Source organism: Montipora capricornis, chromosome 6 (assembly GCF_036669925.1).
Source record: "Montipora capricornis isolate CH-2021 chromosome 6, ASM3666992v2, whole genome shotgun sequence".
Classification (NCBI taxonomy): Eukaryota; Metazoa; Cnidaria; class Anthozoa; order Scleractinia; family Acroporidae; genus Montipora; species Montipora capricornis.
In genome coordinates this window covers 38,596,385-38,613,884 of record NC_090888.1, presented here as the reverse complement: position 1 = coordinate 38,613,884, position 17,500 = coordinate 38,596,385, and the positions used below count along the sequence as shown (strand labels likewise).

Here is a 17,500-nt window from a genome sequence, read left to right as displayed (position 1 = left end):
CGTTTCACTCCCAAGCAATTCTGCACCCATAATTTTTTTAACATAATAGATACTACCACTAGAGGCACATTCATGTGGGAATTTTCCTGACATAGAAATGCACGGAGTACGTTCTGAGAGATCATGTACATGTACGTGTATCATTGTTTCCTTTTTCAAGTTTTGACAACCAATAGGGACTTTAAGATACCAGGACGGCGGGCTTGGTGGACGGTAAAGTCGTCCAAGTTGGACTGGGTTGACGCATCCGTCCTCGGCGGGAAAAATGAAAGTTTTTCTAGTTTTCATGGAGGACGGGATTATCAAACTTAGTGAATCTATTTGTCGAAGGTGTGTTTCTTTTTGCTATGCCATCATTTTGCAAAGCACAAGAAATGCTTACTGTGGCGTATACAGTTAACCTTATATCAAATGAAGAGTTTTTGCTTTTGTATGACTTAAACAAGTCAAAGATCTTCCGCACAACGAGCATGACAAGTTTGATCTTGGTAACCTTTGTGAGGACGAATGTAGAGCAGATTTTTGATTTGAAAAGAAAGATATCACCTGTCTAGCAGACGTCCTTCAGCTACCACCTGTATTCAAGTGTCCACAAGGCAGTGTCAGCGATGATATAGAGGGCTTTTGCATGCTTCTTCGTAGGCTTGCTTATCCAGTGCACTACAGTGATGTGGTAAACAGGTTCGCAAGGCTTGTGGTGTGATATCCATGATTACAAACCGTGTTCTCAACTACATATATCAAACGCATCATCACAGAATCACTTCGAGGAATAAGTCCATCCTTTATCCAGCCACCCTCCAGCAATATGCAGATGCAATTTTTGATCAAGATGCAGCCCTGAGCAACTGTTTCGGATTTGTGGATGGGACAGACCAGACAAAAATCAGAGGATTGTTTTCAATGGGCATAAGCGTGTACATGCAATCAAATTTCAGTCGGTTGCCCTTCCAAACGGCCTAATTGGACATTTGTATGGACCAGTAGCTGAGATTATTTAAATTCAGTTTTAATTTTACCAAATTTTATTTGTTTATAATCTTCTCTTAGGTTTTAAACGTGATACAAAATTATAGATTTGAAGTTAAAATATTATCAAGCGTATTAATAAAAGAGACAAAAGACATGTTTTCAATTTTAAGACTTAAATACAATGAAAAAGCAGAATCATGTAAACTTTCACGTCAATTTTCATGTAATTTATGCTCTCACTCACAGAAGACAAGAAACACGATGCCAGTATGTTGGCTGACTCACAGCTTCTAACATATTTGGGCCAGTATGCTGTATCCCCTACTGAACAAGCAATGTGTCTATACAGCGATCCAGCCTATCCCCCGCGAGTCAATCTTATGGCCCCTTTTAGGAATGGAGTGATGACACCACAGATGGAGGAATTCAACAAATGTATGTCTGGTGTTAGGGTTTCAGTGGAGTGGTTGTTCAGAGACATAATCCAGTATTTCAAATTTATGGACTAAAAAAAAAAAAAAACCTAAAATAGGTCTCAGCGCTATTGGAAAGTTGTATGTTGTTTGTGCTCTTCTTCGATATGCAGTAACCTGTCTATACGGAAACACAAATTCCAGGTAATTTAACCTAAGCCCACCAATACTTTAGAAATATTTTGCTTAAGTTTTTTCACTTATCAATAAATGAAATCGGAACATGAAGTGATGAAATACTGCCAAGGAGGGAATTGGGAAAAAAAATTTTGTCATCTGACTTTGCTGCTGCATGAACAGGTTGATTCTCTACAAACTCTGCTCTTGTTCCATCTTTCTTAGCTCCAATTCTCTCTCCCTTAATGCAAAGTCTCGCTCTGATTTCTCTTGAAGAAACTCTTTAGTGTCTTTGCTCCCACGCCTTGATTTCTTTACTGGCATCCCTCCACCCTCCGCACTTTCATCTTTTCGCTTTCTGGTTGCCCCGATTTTTTCCATCGCTTTCATTCGAATATCCTCAGCCTTGTGCTTGTCTTCTTCAATCTTTCTCCTTTTTGCCATGCCCACCTCCATAGCACTCTCCATTGCCTCCTCCTCCTCATCAATCAAACTTTGTAAAAGCTGCTCTAACTGTTACTGCAGCTCAACTTTGATACCAGAGGCGTTTTCTTCTTCTCTCTTTGTATTTATCGGTGAGAATTTTGTAGCGCTCGCTAATGGCAGGCTTTGTGCCCTTGAATTTCGGGATCTGACATTCATTCATTCATTCATTTATTCATTCATTTTACCCCAACAACCTCCACTCTCAACTGTATGGGCTTTAAACTGATAAGGTTTTGCCACAAGAATTTCTCTACAAAGAACAACATCGTAGTCATCTTTCCACTCCATTGCTATTGCTACAATTTTTACAAAAAAAATTAAAGGAATAAACAAGAATGTTACTCAAATGTAAAATGTGGTTTTAACGGGCGGCGAAATTTGGGTTTTATCAGTTGAACTTCATTTATCATATTTTTTCACTCGCTCAAATCATGAGAAAGGTTAATGCTGGAAATATGGGACTAACCACTTATAGTTCACAGTTGAATTAAAGAGATTTGACTTATGTTGGTGTTAATTATTCAGAATTCACTGTGAATGCTTTTTGACAACAACAGCCAAGAAAAACCCATTTCAGTATAGATATTTTGCCTCATGCCAAAGTGCTCTAAAACGAGAATGTTCAGGGCAGGAATTTCGACTAGGATTAGAGCGCAAGATAAAGGCAAAATAAAAGACAAACAACTCACGTTCACAGGTGGCCGGCAAAATTCGATTTTTCACATTGTCCACTGAAGGTCGCCAGAGTGTGAACGGCTCGCGCCAAAACCTACATATGCGCAGAAACACTATTTTGTCGAAGATTACTTCCGGTCTGCCATCCACCCAGCTCGCCGTCCTAATATCTTAAACTCCCTAATGCTTATAAGACACTAAGTACAATTTTGTTACAAGTTAATGGGCAACGCATTATTTTCGCACGAGAGAAATCGTTAAAGAACTCGTATACTGTGTACTTGCAATGAACTGTGCTCTTCCTATTTCGTTTTTTGTGTGTTATCGTAAAATATATTGGTCTGTTCTTAAAACGTTTTGACAGGGTGGATTGCAGAATTTTAAAGAAACTCAAAATCTTTAATAAGGGGCTGTCTAATTTCTTAGTCAACCCTAAGTTGAAGTAGCACTGTAAAAAGCAGCATTTGTTTTCCCATGACTAAAACTGACTTGCTCTTTTTCAGACTGGGACTCAAGAAGTCATACAAACGGACGACGATGACTGATCCAAAAGCACTTTTTTTCCAGTCTTTAATTTGTTGCAGACTTTTGTTTCCCTTTAACATTAAGTCATTGCTATCAATTAATTGACGGACAAAACGTAGGTTGGTATGTCATAAACCTAATGGTCTTTTGTTTCCACTTGAAGTCCTCTTTTAAGGGTAATAACCGGTAATTCACAAGATTCTTAAACAGCCAATGCACAAATTTTCGTTCTAAGTAATTTCGTTGAGAAAAAGTGCAAAAACGTCGATAATAGTTTTTGGTCCTTGTCTTAAACAGACTGGGAAGGGGGATTAAGTTGAAAAACTAACAACCTGTGGTAACTCATTTGAAATTTCTTGGACAATATGTTTTGCTATTCACTCTTTGACCTTTTGGGGAGTTTAACACATCATGTATTTTACCCTAGATATTTAAAAGCTTGTGTTGACATCTGAAGGAAAGATATCAGTTATCCCGCTATATTAAATGTAGAGGATCGATATATCATTTAGAAATGTAACTTCATTCCATCTCTCAAGAGGAAGATTTTCATCTGGTGAAAAAGTGCAAAATATATAGCTTTTTTGGTGTTTTCTTATGATCGGCAAACCAAGCAAATAAAAAAATTCACAGACAAAAATTCTGACATCTCCTGATATTTCGTATTTTCGTATTAGAACTAGATCGCGTTCAGGTAGTGGTAAGCTCAATTTACTCCTTAAGTGTGCACCTATGTACAGATCAGACCTTATTGACTCTAAATGTATAGTTTTGCAAAACAACATACCAATAAAGCGAAGCTATGATCCTCGCAGTTATGAATGCAACTTTTTTGCAATTGCGTAGAGAAGCCTGAAAAACTTCAACGGGGTTTGAACCTGTGACTTCACGATGTCAGTGCGATGCTCAAACCAACTGAGCTATGAAGCTTTGAACCGCTGAGCTTTGAACCGCGCACCAGTGGCTCAGTTGGTTGAGCACCGGGCTGTCACGTGGGAGGTCGTGAGTTCAACTCCGACCGGACCAACACTCACGGTCTTTAAATAACTGAGGAGAAAGTGCTGCCTTTGTAATTACATCTGCAAATGGTTAGACTCTCTAGTCTTCTCAGATAAGGACGATAAGCCGGAGGTCCCGTCTCACAACCCTTCAATGTTCATAATCCTGTGGGACGTAAAAGAACCTGCACACATGTCGTAAAGAGTAGGGCATGTAGTTCCCGGTATTGTGGTCTGGTCTTTCTGGTCTGGATAGGGTAGGGTGGAGCACCTCGCATAGGACCTCGAGTCCTGTTCGTGCTCCTTCCCGCTGGGCAGGTTTGCCCAGTAGAAGAGACAAACCAGATGTCTCGTAAAACAAGCCACTGATGTTGGGACAGCAAGATTTGAACCCACAAATGACCAGCTGATGATTGAATCAATGAACGGAATTATACATGAAGTGAATCACATGTTGAACTGCAGATATGAAATCAAGTAAAGCTATGATCTTTGCAGTATCATATTTTTTAGCATTTGGATAGAGAGCTCCTAACATCAGTGGCTTCATAGCTCAGTTGGTTAGAACGTCTCACGAGGTCACAGGTGCTGCACGCACCGTTATGTCCTAATCCTGTGCGAATCACCATTGGTCCTTGGGGCTCCCCCCTAACCGTGTGATTGTGAACAACAGACCAGTAATGATTTCCGCGAATTGTGATATCAACTTCTAGATCCTCATCACCTCGTGAATGATCAGCAGAGGTAAGCCTTGCAGATGTGTTGAACACCGCTGTGCGATTTCAATAGTCTGGTTTCTGATGGGACCACAGATCAACTCAACTTCATAGGCATTAACGTCACAGTCAAATTGTCTTAACATTCCAATGCAAACTGAACAATGCTTCATGGTTTCAAAGAGAGTTCATTGTTCCCAAAAGTTCGTATTAGAACTAGATCGCATTTAGTGAGTGGTAAGCTCAATTTACTCCTTAACCATGCACTTATGTAAGACTTTTGGGAACATGAATCAAAAAGGCTTCTTGCATTGCAAGAGTTTACTCCATAGGGACATTTAGCCTTATGTAGCGGCGGTCTTTCGTTGTTTGCAAACAGGGTTGACGATGTGTGGAGTCTCTTGGTTTGACCTGAGCGAATACCGAATCGTTTTTGCTCTGTTACCGTTCCCAAAGCAAACACAAACTTGCAATTCTTCTGTGAAAGACTTGATGATTGTGTCAAGGTCACAATCTTCAGATGTGCAGCGACTCAGGATGAGGCATAACTCTTGTGGGATCTTTCTTGTGGGATCTGGGAGTGCAAGTAGAAAATGTAACATGTAGGTGATTTTTCCCTAATTGTTGTTTTCCCAGTTCAGTGTCGCTTATTGTCTGAGAAACACAGATTAAAATAACTTTTTAGTGAAGTAATTTCGTAGCTGCAATTGTAGGTATTCTCTGAGAGTAACCACGAGTAACCACTTTCTTTCTTTATTTCTGGTTACTCGTGGTTACTCGTCCAATCTAGAATACCTAGCTTAATCCTAAGTTATAGCTTCGAAATACATGAGGTAGACTCTTTGAAGATCTTTTATTCATGGTTTTCTTAGTTTTGCTTCACAATGAGGTAAAAATCCAATAGCCTTCTTTCATGATAGCCGAATGCATGACAATGTCACGGTAAAGTCTCTTAATTAAACGACAAAATGCTTGGTATTAATCAGCCAATAATCTCTTGACAGTAAACTGACTTTCCTTCCACCTTATTTCGAAATTTGTCAAAGAGGTTGACGGCTATTCTCGGTGATAATTTTCGATGGTGACGAATCACTTTTCTCGTCAGTCACACGCTCTGAAATGGCTTTCTTGATCTCCATGCTCTTTAAAATTCCCGAGATTTCCTAGCTTTTCCAGTATGTCCCTTAACGTATCCCTTACAATTCTTTTGCAAAACAGACAAATGCCCATGTTGCGGCATCGATTTTCACTGGAAAACCATCTCCGCTATTGTTACTCAGGTTTACGCGCTACTGTGACGTCATCGTCAAATAGGGAAGATGGCTGTAACTACGTCCTAATTAACGTCCATTACTTCCAGCTAGGGTTAATTTCAAAACAGTATCAAGTACAATCATTTATGTTTCCAACATTCCCTCGCAGTCTTTTACCTAGCTGTAATGCTGTATTTTCTAGTTCAGACGATAAGTGCCGAAGGTGTTGAGACACTTTCCCTTTCAAGGAATCTCGGACAAATCCCTCCCCCAAAGTCTTTCCATCTAAACCCCCCCCCCCCCCCCAACAATGTTGTTTTCTTATTGCCAACTCTTCCTTTTTCCTTTACCAACATTGAAGGGTTGAGGTGGTGGGGGAAGAGAGGGGAGTGCAAGTGGAAAATGTAACATTAAGGGTATTTTTCCCTAATTGTTCTCTTCCCAGTTCAGTGTCTCAACAATTTTTGTCGCTTATTGTGTGTTTTGATTATGTGGAAAAGATGTATCGAAATTTTTTTGGGGAGGTTTTGAGATTCCTAAACACATCACTATGTGGTTTAAATCTCATTGATTCAATGGTCGATGATTTACAACAAAGGAATTGTGATTTTGAAAGACTGAAAAAAATAAAAATAAAAAAGGGGGTTAAAGTCTTTTAAAATAAATCTAAAATTGTTTTACCTCATTTTTCCTTCTGTCTTGTGGAATGGGTGACTCTGGGATTTTACAATCTCCTCTTTGCAGGTGCAGTTTTATAGGTCAGGGTCATATTCTGAGGTGTTATCGTATAAATATAATTTTAGATGTACGTGAAAGAATGACTGTATATTTTTTTTAGCTTTTTTTTTTCGACTCAAACATTCAAATGTCATGTTTTATTTCAATTGCCGGTGTTAATATTACATTTTTCATTTTTTGTGGTGGGTTAGGGAGGTCGTGGCTCATGGCGCATCCACATATCGTTTTTTTTGGAATGGGGAGGGAGTTGTGGCTTATGCTAGCAAATAAGACATATGCTAACAAATAAGACATATTTTTATTATTTTTTTCAAAAATTTTATTTTTCATGTCCACTTTATTCTACTAATACATGATATTAAAAGATAAAATCCTTCCATGTTCGACTTGTTCCATTGTTTTTACGTTTCTCCAAAAAATCTTCATCCAGCTTTTCCTTCAAAAACTTCATTTCTATTTCCTTTTTTTGTTTGCAATGGCCTTTGCATTTCTTCGACACTCCTGTAAATGATAAGTGAGGGCCGCATTGGCAGCTTTGTTGCCTTTTTCCCTTTTTTTCGAATCGAATATATACCATGCCTAGATGTTTCTCGCATCTTTGATATTTGACGGTTATTTGGCCGACTGAATAACATCGCACTTTCCCCCATCGTCCTTTTTCTTGGAACACACACAAAAAAGCTTATTTTTCAGAAGTTCGACGTTTGAACTACAACGAATTATCGTTGCCACTTTTTCGTGTTGAGTAGATCTAACACAGAGTTTTGGATACTTGAAGATTGGCAAGACATTGGTCACTATCAAACCGATGTAAGAGGCATACGAGGCTTCCTCTGGCTGCCAGCCTAGGTTGCATTCTCCAGAACTACACTTTACATAAAATTTCTTTTTCTCCGTGCTTTGACCTACATTTAATTTATATTCACAAATTCGGCATTTGTGTTCTACTTTGCTAAGTCCTTCAAAAGGATCGTCTTCTTCTTCTTCTTCTTGCATTTCTTTCACACTCATTAGCAGCGGTGGGATGGACAATTTTTCTTCTCTCTTGGTGGACAGAGTTCTTGGCTGTAAAATATAAAAAATGAGTTAATGATAAGAAACATTAAAAACGGGTAGCATTTTTTCCCCAAATCTTTTTTTCGGGTGGGGGTTTGGGTATGGGTTTGTCTTTCTTCTTCTCCTTGTTCTTTAGTTTCTCTTCCATTTCTTCTATAGCGGTTTTCTTTCCTTGTTGGCGTTGTCTTTGTCCAAAGGCCCATCGTCAATAAAATCTTTTCAATATCTCTGTCATCATGCTATCGTGTGGTGATTGATAGGACCTTTTTTTCGATTGGAGTAGGGTTTTAAAACTTTCTTCATTTTCTCGTTGCAGTCTTTGGTTTGATTTATACACCTTTCCATATCTCAATCGCAAACCGGTAATATCACTCTCGCAAATAAAATCGTTTCCTCCTTCTGCAGCTTCAAGTCTTTTGTGTTTGTTGATGTATCTTAATAACGTAGGGAGAGGGGCTGGAGGGGAAGGGGGTTGCACGTGATGAAAGCTTTGTCAAGGAAAATTTCGGGTGATCTTTGATAAGACATGGTCCGATCATAGTTAATAGAGGGGAATGGTTAGGAAGCTCGGCAAACATCAAAGGAGCAAACAAAGATGCCAAGATTTCGATTGGAAAGTCCATGACCGTGCACAATCTTTTGTTTTGCGCTCATACACCATGCATGAATTACGTAACCAACACGTTTCTATTGGTTAGTTCCTCAGTACGGAGTAAACAACTATTGTGTTTTGTGCACGGTCAAGGCCAGAAAAGAGAACAAAAACCTACAACAAAGAAAGTTGTCGGGTTTCATAACCATTCCCCTCTATTAACTATGGTGCGATCGGTGTAAACGTCACGAATCGAAGACAATACTTCTAATGATCCGTTCCAATCGAGAGATTAGTCTGATGAGAACACTCTCCAATATTCCGACGGAGAAAAGGAAAGATGCCTCTGTTTGGGGGAAATCGACTGTCGTTTTCTCGATCCAGAAATATTACCATTTGGAGTTCCAACCGAAATGGAACGTCTATCGTTTTCCATGCGGACTCCCACGGTTCGGAATTGAGGTGTGGTGGTAGGATTAACATTTTTGTAATCGATGAGACCCTATTCCATGAAATCCTTTTTGTATTTCCTCATGAAGTGATTCATGTATCGTAATACATCCTGTAAGGTGAGATTGTTAGGGAAAGCTTTGTAGTCTCTCAGGTAATCTCTCACCCATTTAGACATGATGACATTGTTTGTACGCATTAAACACGTGATCTTTTCCCAGACCTTTGAATTTGTCTAATGCTTTTTCCAAAGGTAACTCCAAATCGACGGAATTCAAGAAGTTTTTTTCGACTATCGTTTTGACGTCTGGAGTTTTGTTTTTCGCTTCCACGTCGTTTTTTCAGTTCCTGTGTTGTATCAATCTTTGTAGTTCGTCTTCTCCTAACAAAAACACTTCTTTTATGAAACGGTCTCTCGAAGAAGTTCGTCGTCATCTTTTGATAAATGGTTTAATAACAGAGGTTGAACGAGTTTCCGAATCGTCTTTCTACCTCCTTCTATTACTTTTGACCAGACCTCTATCGGTATTTCTTATTTGTTTGCGACAAAAGCTCTATGACGGGATCCGTCTCTTGTACTATCTTACCGATTTTTCCTGTCTTGCTGTTATAAAGCAAATCTGACAGAGCCAAAATTTCTTCGTCTTGTCGTAGATCTCCTTATCCGAAATGACGAATTGTTGAATAGCGTTGTACTTTTTGTAGAATCTACTTTTATCGTCCATATCAATAGCGTATTCTAATACGTTCGTTGGCGGGAAAATCATTTACCCTATCTTGATAAGTACGGTAATCGATCCTTGTGTTCGAAACTTTTTTACTTCTTTGCTATAAGATCTCACTCCGAAAGGACGAGTTCTGTACCGTTCCATCTCTTTCACTTGAATAAAGCACTCAAGGTCGAACCGCCCTCTTTTAATATGATTGTTCTTATGGAAATTTTAGGACAATTAGACATGGGATGGTTGTCTACGATCATGTATCCTCCTTTTCGTTCGGTCCACAAGTGATGAACTTTCATGAACGAGTTTATATAAGATTTTGAGGGAACTTAATTTGAAAAATGTAAACGCAGAGGGTTTTCCTCATTTCTGAAACCAAAAATTGGCTTCGCATGACCGTCGCATATTTTCCTGCTGGGTAGAGGGATTGAAAAACCATGATCAAACTCAAGTTTAAATGGTGAGCGTTTTTCGTCAATATTTTCTATTCTCGATTGAAGATCGTCCAACATTATTATTCCCGAAGATTGGTTCTCTCCGAACAAAGATTTCACATTGGTGGGTAGACCTTTGTGCATGATTATTCCCATATTTTTTCCTCTCGTTAAAAATGGGTTGCCAAACAGATCCATAACAATACACTATCTTTCCTATTTTCTCAATGTCTTTCGTTGTAAAGTAATCGTTAGCATTGGACAATAATCATTTCAGGAATACGGTCTTTCCCATCCCCGTATTTCCATAAATTCCGATGTTGGTCAGATGAGTGAATTTTGGAGGCGAGACACGTTCCCACAGATCAATGATTGTAATAAAAATGTTTTCTGTTTCTACTTACATTCGTTTTTATTCGATTTCTTGTCTTACAGATCTGTTTACTTTCTTTTAAACTATTCCTAATGACAGCCAATAGTTTTTCGTCAGACACGTCCTCTAAATTCAAGTTCTGATCTATTCTATCTAAGGTCTTTGGAAAATTAAAGTGAATTATCTCTGACATTCTAAAATCGTTCGAAAACCAATCTCTTTCGTCAAAATCTCTCGTGAGAAAATCTAGACTGGATTCTGTCTGGCTTTTTTTTTAATAAACACAATAATCCACACGGATGTCGCTAATTGTCGTAAATCGACTCCGTTTTTATTCCTTTTCTTAGTTAAGAATTGCCTCCAGTTTTCATTACCGTAAATATCGTTTCCGCCATATGAATCAAAGAAAAAAACCTTTTCCTCCTTCACAAAAAACCGCCACCCAATGTTCTCCCGGTTTGCTGCTTTTATTGGTGTTCGTTATAAAACAACAAAAGAAAGGTATCGGAGAAGGAACCCTATCTGCCGGAAACACTCCTACAAAATTATTCTTTGAAATTTCTTCGTCTTTTGAACAAGCCAAAGTGTGTGTCGTGCATCTTTTCGGTTATTTCCACCGCTCTGATATTGCTGAACCTTGTCTGACCCACGTACGGAAGTTCTTTGAATTCTTTAGGTGCCCACCCGTTTTCTAGAGAATTAACACACACCAATTCCCCTCTTTCAAACCAGCCTATCATGAGCGGCTGTCTGGCAACATTGTCCGTGGCACTGAGCCACAACCTTGCTGAAAAAACCGCGTCGATTTTTCTCATGCCATTGGCTATTCCTTTCTTTCTGTTCGCTGTCAGATCGATATTGGCAAAATATCTACCGTTTTGAATCTTATCTAAGCGATATTGAACGATGTTTTCTCGATTCGGTTCGCCGTATTCTGCCACAATGTCGCAATTATTCGTCCAGTTGATATGACCTTTTTTGAAGACGGACATGTCGTCGATGTGCAATTGAATTTTTGTACAATTAAAAGGTTTGAAATGACACGGAACTTGCAGCCTGGTTGCAGTCGTCACTTCTGCTGCATTTACCACTCCAAAAATAATCTTATCAGGGACTCGTCTGTCGGGACTTGTCAAAATCTTTACGAGAACCCCCTGGGTCTTTATCACATTAGCTGCAGTGTCATTTATGAAACGGCTGTGTGTAGTTGGAGTCGCAGGGGCGGCATGAGCAGGACTTGTAAAACGAGCTCCATTGGCAGCGAGTGGTTTTAACTTGATGTTCAGGGCTATGTCGGAAGGAACGTACCAAGAATTTCTTCTAGTCCTTATTTCAAATTTTAAAGTCTTATCCGTAGCAACATAAGGTACTGGATAAATTCTCGTCGGATACGCCTCTTTCCAAGTTTCTACCAAAACGATTTTTTCTGGTGGTCCTTCGACATCTCTTATTCTACAACTTTAATGTCTGCAAATCTTTTCATTTTTACTTATTTTTGTTCCTTTCTTTTTCAAAATTTCTAAAAGGGAATCGAGGGTGTCCTCTTTCGTCCTCCTCTTGGTACTGAATGATCTTCACTCATTTCTTTCGATTTTTTATTCGATTTGACTTCTTCTGATTGGTCGATTCCCAACAACTTACTCAATTTGACATTCACGGCTCTACACTGAGCAATGTCTCCTTCCCTCTGGTCTTTCTGTCCGCTAAGTGCCCCTGTTCCCAGTGCTGTGAGAATCGTCGGTATGGCTGCTACCAGCAAGCGCAGAAATCCGCCTTTCTATCCTCTTCCCCTTTGAGCTTTCACCATACTCATGAACGGTATGAATGTTGTCGACAATCCTCCACTTTTACCCTGTTGTTTAGCCCCCAAGTAGTTTTTCAATAAATTTTCTCCTTTGTTAGCCAATAATCTATAAGTGGGAAGGGCGGCTGCCCGCAATGCTGTTTTAAGTGTCCCTTTTCCCATTCTCCCCAACGCAGAGAGTACTTGTCTTTGCAATATCAAACCGGCTAATCCTCTTCCCCGTTCAGTTTTTCCAGCTCTAATCCAAGAAAGAATAGCCTTTGAGGACGGTCTCTTGTACGTTTGCAGGGCTTTTTTGGTATACGCCCTGATCATGGCTGCACGCCGACTGGGTCTCAGTCTACCCGCACTTTTACCGTGCATGCACCATCCACTCAAATACCTGTCAGGTCTGTTTTTTTCATTTCCTTTCGTTTTGCTCCCACTCTAGACAAAACGGTGTTGATGGAAAATGGCCCTTTCTATTGTACGCAGGTATGAAGGAAGCTAAAAAACGTCGGAGACCGTCACCGATTTGTCTTCTCGGTCCCGTCCTTTCGGGTGGATAGAAAATAGTATCTAAAGTAGGACTAAAATTGGGTAATTCATTACTCATTCTCTTTCTATTTCGTCTGAGATTTGCAATCACGTTTGCAGCCGCTCTTTTAGCTACATCCACTCCCGAATAAGGAGTGGCCAGGCCTGCCAACTGTAACAAAGCCTGGGCAGGTTGATTCTGAGGATTTGCTATCCTATTACTTTGTCCTGTGACTCCAGTAGTAGCTCCGCCGATCTGATCATAAGTATTGCTTCCGTTCGAATAATTACTCTTTTAGATCCGATTCCTTTTTGAATGATGCAATGACTTAAAAATTCCGATTTTCCCATTTTTATTCTATTAAGTTAAAGGTCTTTTTCTTATTTTCAACTCAACGGTTGCTTCGACACCTTTGAATCTTCTTCCTCTAGTATCGGCAAATCTAAGGAAACAATTGTAAAAGACGTTCGAACTTATACGCTTCCATCTTCTTGGCGAAGGATAAAGATGGTGTTGTAATGGATCGAAAGGCATGATGGCTATGTTTTGCGTTTTTTCACTTCCGAAAAATTCTTCCGTGACAAAATCACAATCCACAAGCACGAATTGAAAGGTAATAGGAGAAATGAGTGGCTAAAGGAAATAATCGCTTGTACGTGGTAATACATATTCTCCTGTTCGGTCGAATGCTGTTTGTAATATGACAACGATCACTTTTCCATGTGTTTAATGTATCCATAAATTTTGATGCCCTTTGGTTTTTTTTTAATTTAATAATCTTAATACCCAGCCATTTTCATATTGACCTGTAGGATCTTGTTACTTCCTATCTTTAATTTACATTGATGGTTCTTGTCGTCAAAATTCAGTTTAAAGCTAGATTGATTTTCGTTTACTTTTACAACAAATTCGCCAAACGTACTAATCTTTCCATTTGGTAAATTAAACGAAGTTTTTTTCTTAGTACTTCTATCGGAAAAAACCAATCCTGTTTCCTGATCTTTCTTGCTGTCGTCTACTAAATTATGAAAAGTAGAAGTGTCTAAACACATAATTTCAAGAGCTACCTTACTCGATTGCAAACCAATTACTTCTAGCTTTTCTAAAATAAAGACTAATCAAAGTCACACCGTAATAAAATCGAGGTCTCTTTCCAGCAAACGATCCTATACCCTCCACATCGACACTGATCGTATCAGTGAAGAACCCATTGACTTTATGCATATTCCTGTCTCTTAGAGTTTCAACAAAAACTGTCCTACCCCTCTCATGTAAAACTATGATAGGGAGAAAAAGATGGTCTGATTTTTCTCCATCCGTATAATACAGTGTTAGTGAAGTGAAGGTAGGAAGCGAAAGTTTGACCATGACAACGTTTTCCGATGCCAGATGTCCTAATTCTACATCATAAATCTGTAACGTCTCGTCGACTCTTGTTTTTTTTTGCTAATGTGAATTTTACGTTGTCTTCTAACAACTCGACAGTACTGTTTAACCATAAATACAAAATCTTACCATTCAAGTCCATATAAACTTTCATAGCATATTGTGTTCTATCAAAATTGATTGTTCCTTGTCTTGATATAGACAATTTCATGTATCTATTAACAGAAATTGTAAACATATGAACGTTTTGCCTATTTCAATTTTCGATTTCTAATTATCTGATTAGCAAGAACGTATCATCTTTCAAAGTCTCTAACGTTTTTAAAATTAATCTTTATCCCGAATTCTTTGGTTAAAAAATTATAGACGGAATTACTAAAAGCCACTGGCGACTTTTCAATATCGGCAAAAACTTTTTTGAACAGTTCTTCTTTTTTATTCATTTCCGCAGCTGTGTTCCACCAGGAAAAAATCACTCTGTTTCATTTGTAACTTCAATACCCGAACCTTCTTCTTCTTCTTCCACAAATGTTTCCAACTGTTCACCCACAGAACCTTCTCCCATGTTTCTCTCCACTTGCTTGATAAACTCTATCTGTTCCATCATCACAAATTTAAACAACCTCGTGCCGGCTTCACTTTCAATTATCTTCTCTATAAACTTATCCAAAGCTTCGGTAGACAGGGAGAGAAGATGCAATTTGTTTAATAAAGTATTTTATTAATCCATGTTATAAACGACATTATTTAGTATTTTGCAAAATATTTTTATTATATATGTTTTTAATATTTCTTTTTGCATTTCGTTCTAGCTACTCGATGACATCATCAAATAAAATAATCTATATCAATACTCGCCATCGTAAATTCAAAATAGCGAAATCGGCACGTGAGCTTAAGCAAAGCTTAAGCTTACGTGGGGATGGGTTTCGCTTTCAAAGCGAAGCCTTGAATTTTGACCACGATGGTGGGAGGAGCTAAATTTGCAAAGCAAATTTTGCGATGGAGTGGAAGACGTCATTTTTGGTATTTTGTTTTGTATTTCGTTCTAGTGCTTCATTATTATAGCTAATTTTTAGCCTGTTCTTATGTTATTCGACACTAATATTAGCTTAAAACACTCAATAAAGACGGCTTTTAAATACTTTTTAAAGAACGGAGGCAGCGATTGTTAAACATATTATTTGCCAGTTTACAGCTTTCTTGATTGAATAAAATCTTTGATTTTATTCAATCATTAAACAGCTTTCTATAGCATTTTTATTTCGTTTTCATTGTTTTAATTAAAATACTCTATAAAAATGCTTTATAAAGCACTTATTTAATAACTGTACGTTACTGTGTCAATACAGTCTTGGTTGATTGATTTAACAACTTTTTTATCATAACCAAATTTAACTATTTCTTTGTTGTTTCGAGTGATTTTGTTTTCATTTGCAATTGTTATTTCTCTTATTTGTTTCTTTACGATTTTACTTAAACTATCGCGATTCAAAAGATTATTATTTTCATGGTTTAATGTGAATCCTTTAATAGCTGATTTTTGTTGAATATCTCCATATTTAAAACTATAAGATTTTGGTCCTGTTTAAACGAATTGAGTGATTGCTTTACCTGATAATTCGTCAGTTAATTCACCTAACGTATCACCTGTTTTGACATTTTTAGTTCCATTGTCGATGTATATAACTGAATCGGTGTCAAAGTATAATACCCTTTCTTGTAAGAAGTCAAATTTATCGTATAGCATTAATCTTGTGTGACTTGTTGTAAAACATGCTATGTAAATGTTAGTGTTATTTGAATTGTCAATAAAATGATCTTTGAAATTATATGTCATTTGAACCATGTCATCATTTACAAATTGAATTTTTATATTTTCGACTGTGTCTTCTAACAATATTTTATAAAACTCGGTAGGTTCTGTAACTATTTTGTTTGATTCATGTTTGATTGTTGACCAAATTTGCCCCAAAGACTGTTTAAACATAATTTAGCTATACTTCTCAAACCAGCATTTAATTCGAATTTATCTATATCAATGTCAAGACTCTTTTTTATTTTACTTTTAAAAATATCTTCGTCAACCTTTGTTTTAAATTCATACTTACTTGATTCTAATTTAATTTTCATGAACCTTTGAATATAACCTTTGAATAAATCATAACTCGTTCTATCAAAATGCCATACTTCGTATACCTTTAGTATTTTATAACCTTTTGAAATCGCTTTGTTTACTTTGTCTGTTGTCCAAGTTTCAACAAAACATCTTTCATTATTATCATGAAAACAATTACTTTTGTATTTTGTTTCAGCCCATGTTTTACATAATGTGAAGATCAATTTTTCGTAATTACCAACAATTATTCTTTGTGGCAAAACAGGATGATATAACTTTTTTGGCGGTAAAATTTTACATTTAATCAAACCATACCATGTTTTATCATATTTCTCAGGATTCAATATTTTTGTTGGGTGACCAATTGGATATCTTTTATAATATTGAAATGTTGGCTATAACAAACAAAAATCAATGAATCGTCCACATTATTTTCTTTAAAATTGTATAAAAGTTTGGTTTCATTTGTTCTTCCACCATAAAAAGCATCTCTTGGATTTATAGGATTAACTATTTCTTTATTATATTTTTTGACAGACTTGTGGAAAATTTTGATATTTTTTAGTACGTTTATTTCACGTCCCCAAGGGGCTTTTCAGTGAAATACAAATACAACAATGAAATACAATAAAATACTTCTCTATGAATAAAATTTAAAATGCGCTAAGAAAAACAAATGCCATACTAATGCGGTATTGGATAAATTCAGCTAGCTATCCATTAAGAGTCTTTTCCTTATCAAGGTTTTAAACTGAGCTAACGATTGACTTAACTTAATTACTTCAGGTAGAGCGTTCCAAAGAGATAGCATACGATTGTAAAATGATCTTTGGCCAGTTGCGGTTTTAAATAACGGTATATTTAACAGCTGTGAGTTTCTAGTTTTGCGTGTTGATATTGATGAACGTTTAATGAACTGATCAGATAGATACCCCGGAACAAGGCCATTCATGCATTTAAATGCCATAATTGAATCGCGATAATACATGTGTTGTTTCACGGGGAGCCAGTTGAGTTGTTTGAGAATGGGAGTAACATGATCGTAGTTCTTTGACCCACTAACAATTCTACAGGCAAAATTCTGAACAGCTTGG

General features: G+C 37.5%; 1 protein-coding gene across 1 annotated transcript in view; it reads left to right on the top strand.

Moving 5' to 3' along the window:
- LOC138052075 (leucine-rich repeat-containing protein 23-like) overlaps nucleotides 1-4,062 on the top strand; it is a 66,933-nt gene extending 62,871 nt beyond the window's left edge. Inside the window, exon 11 of the mRNA XM_068898436.1 lies at nucleotides 3,227-4,062. Within this exon, the coding sequence (XP_068754537.1) occupies nucleotides 3,227-3,268 (42 nt within the window). The 3' untranslated portion in view covers nucleotides 3,269-4,062. The remainder of the gene's footprint in view (nucleotides 1-3,226) is intronic.
- Nucleotides 4,063-17,500: the final 13,438 nt, after the last annotated feature.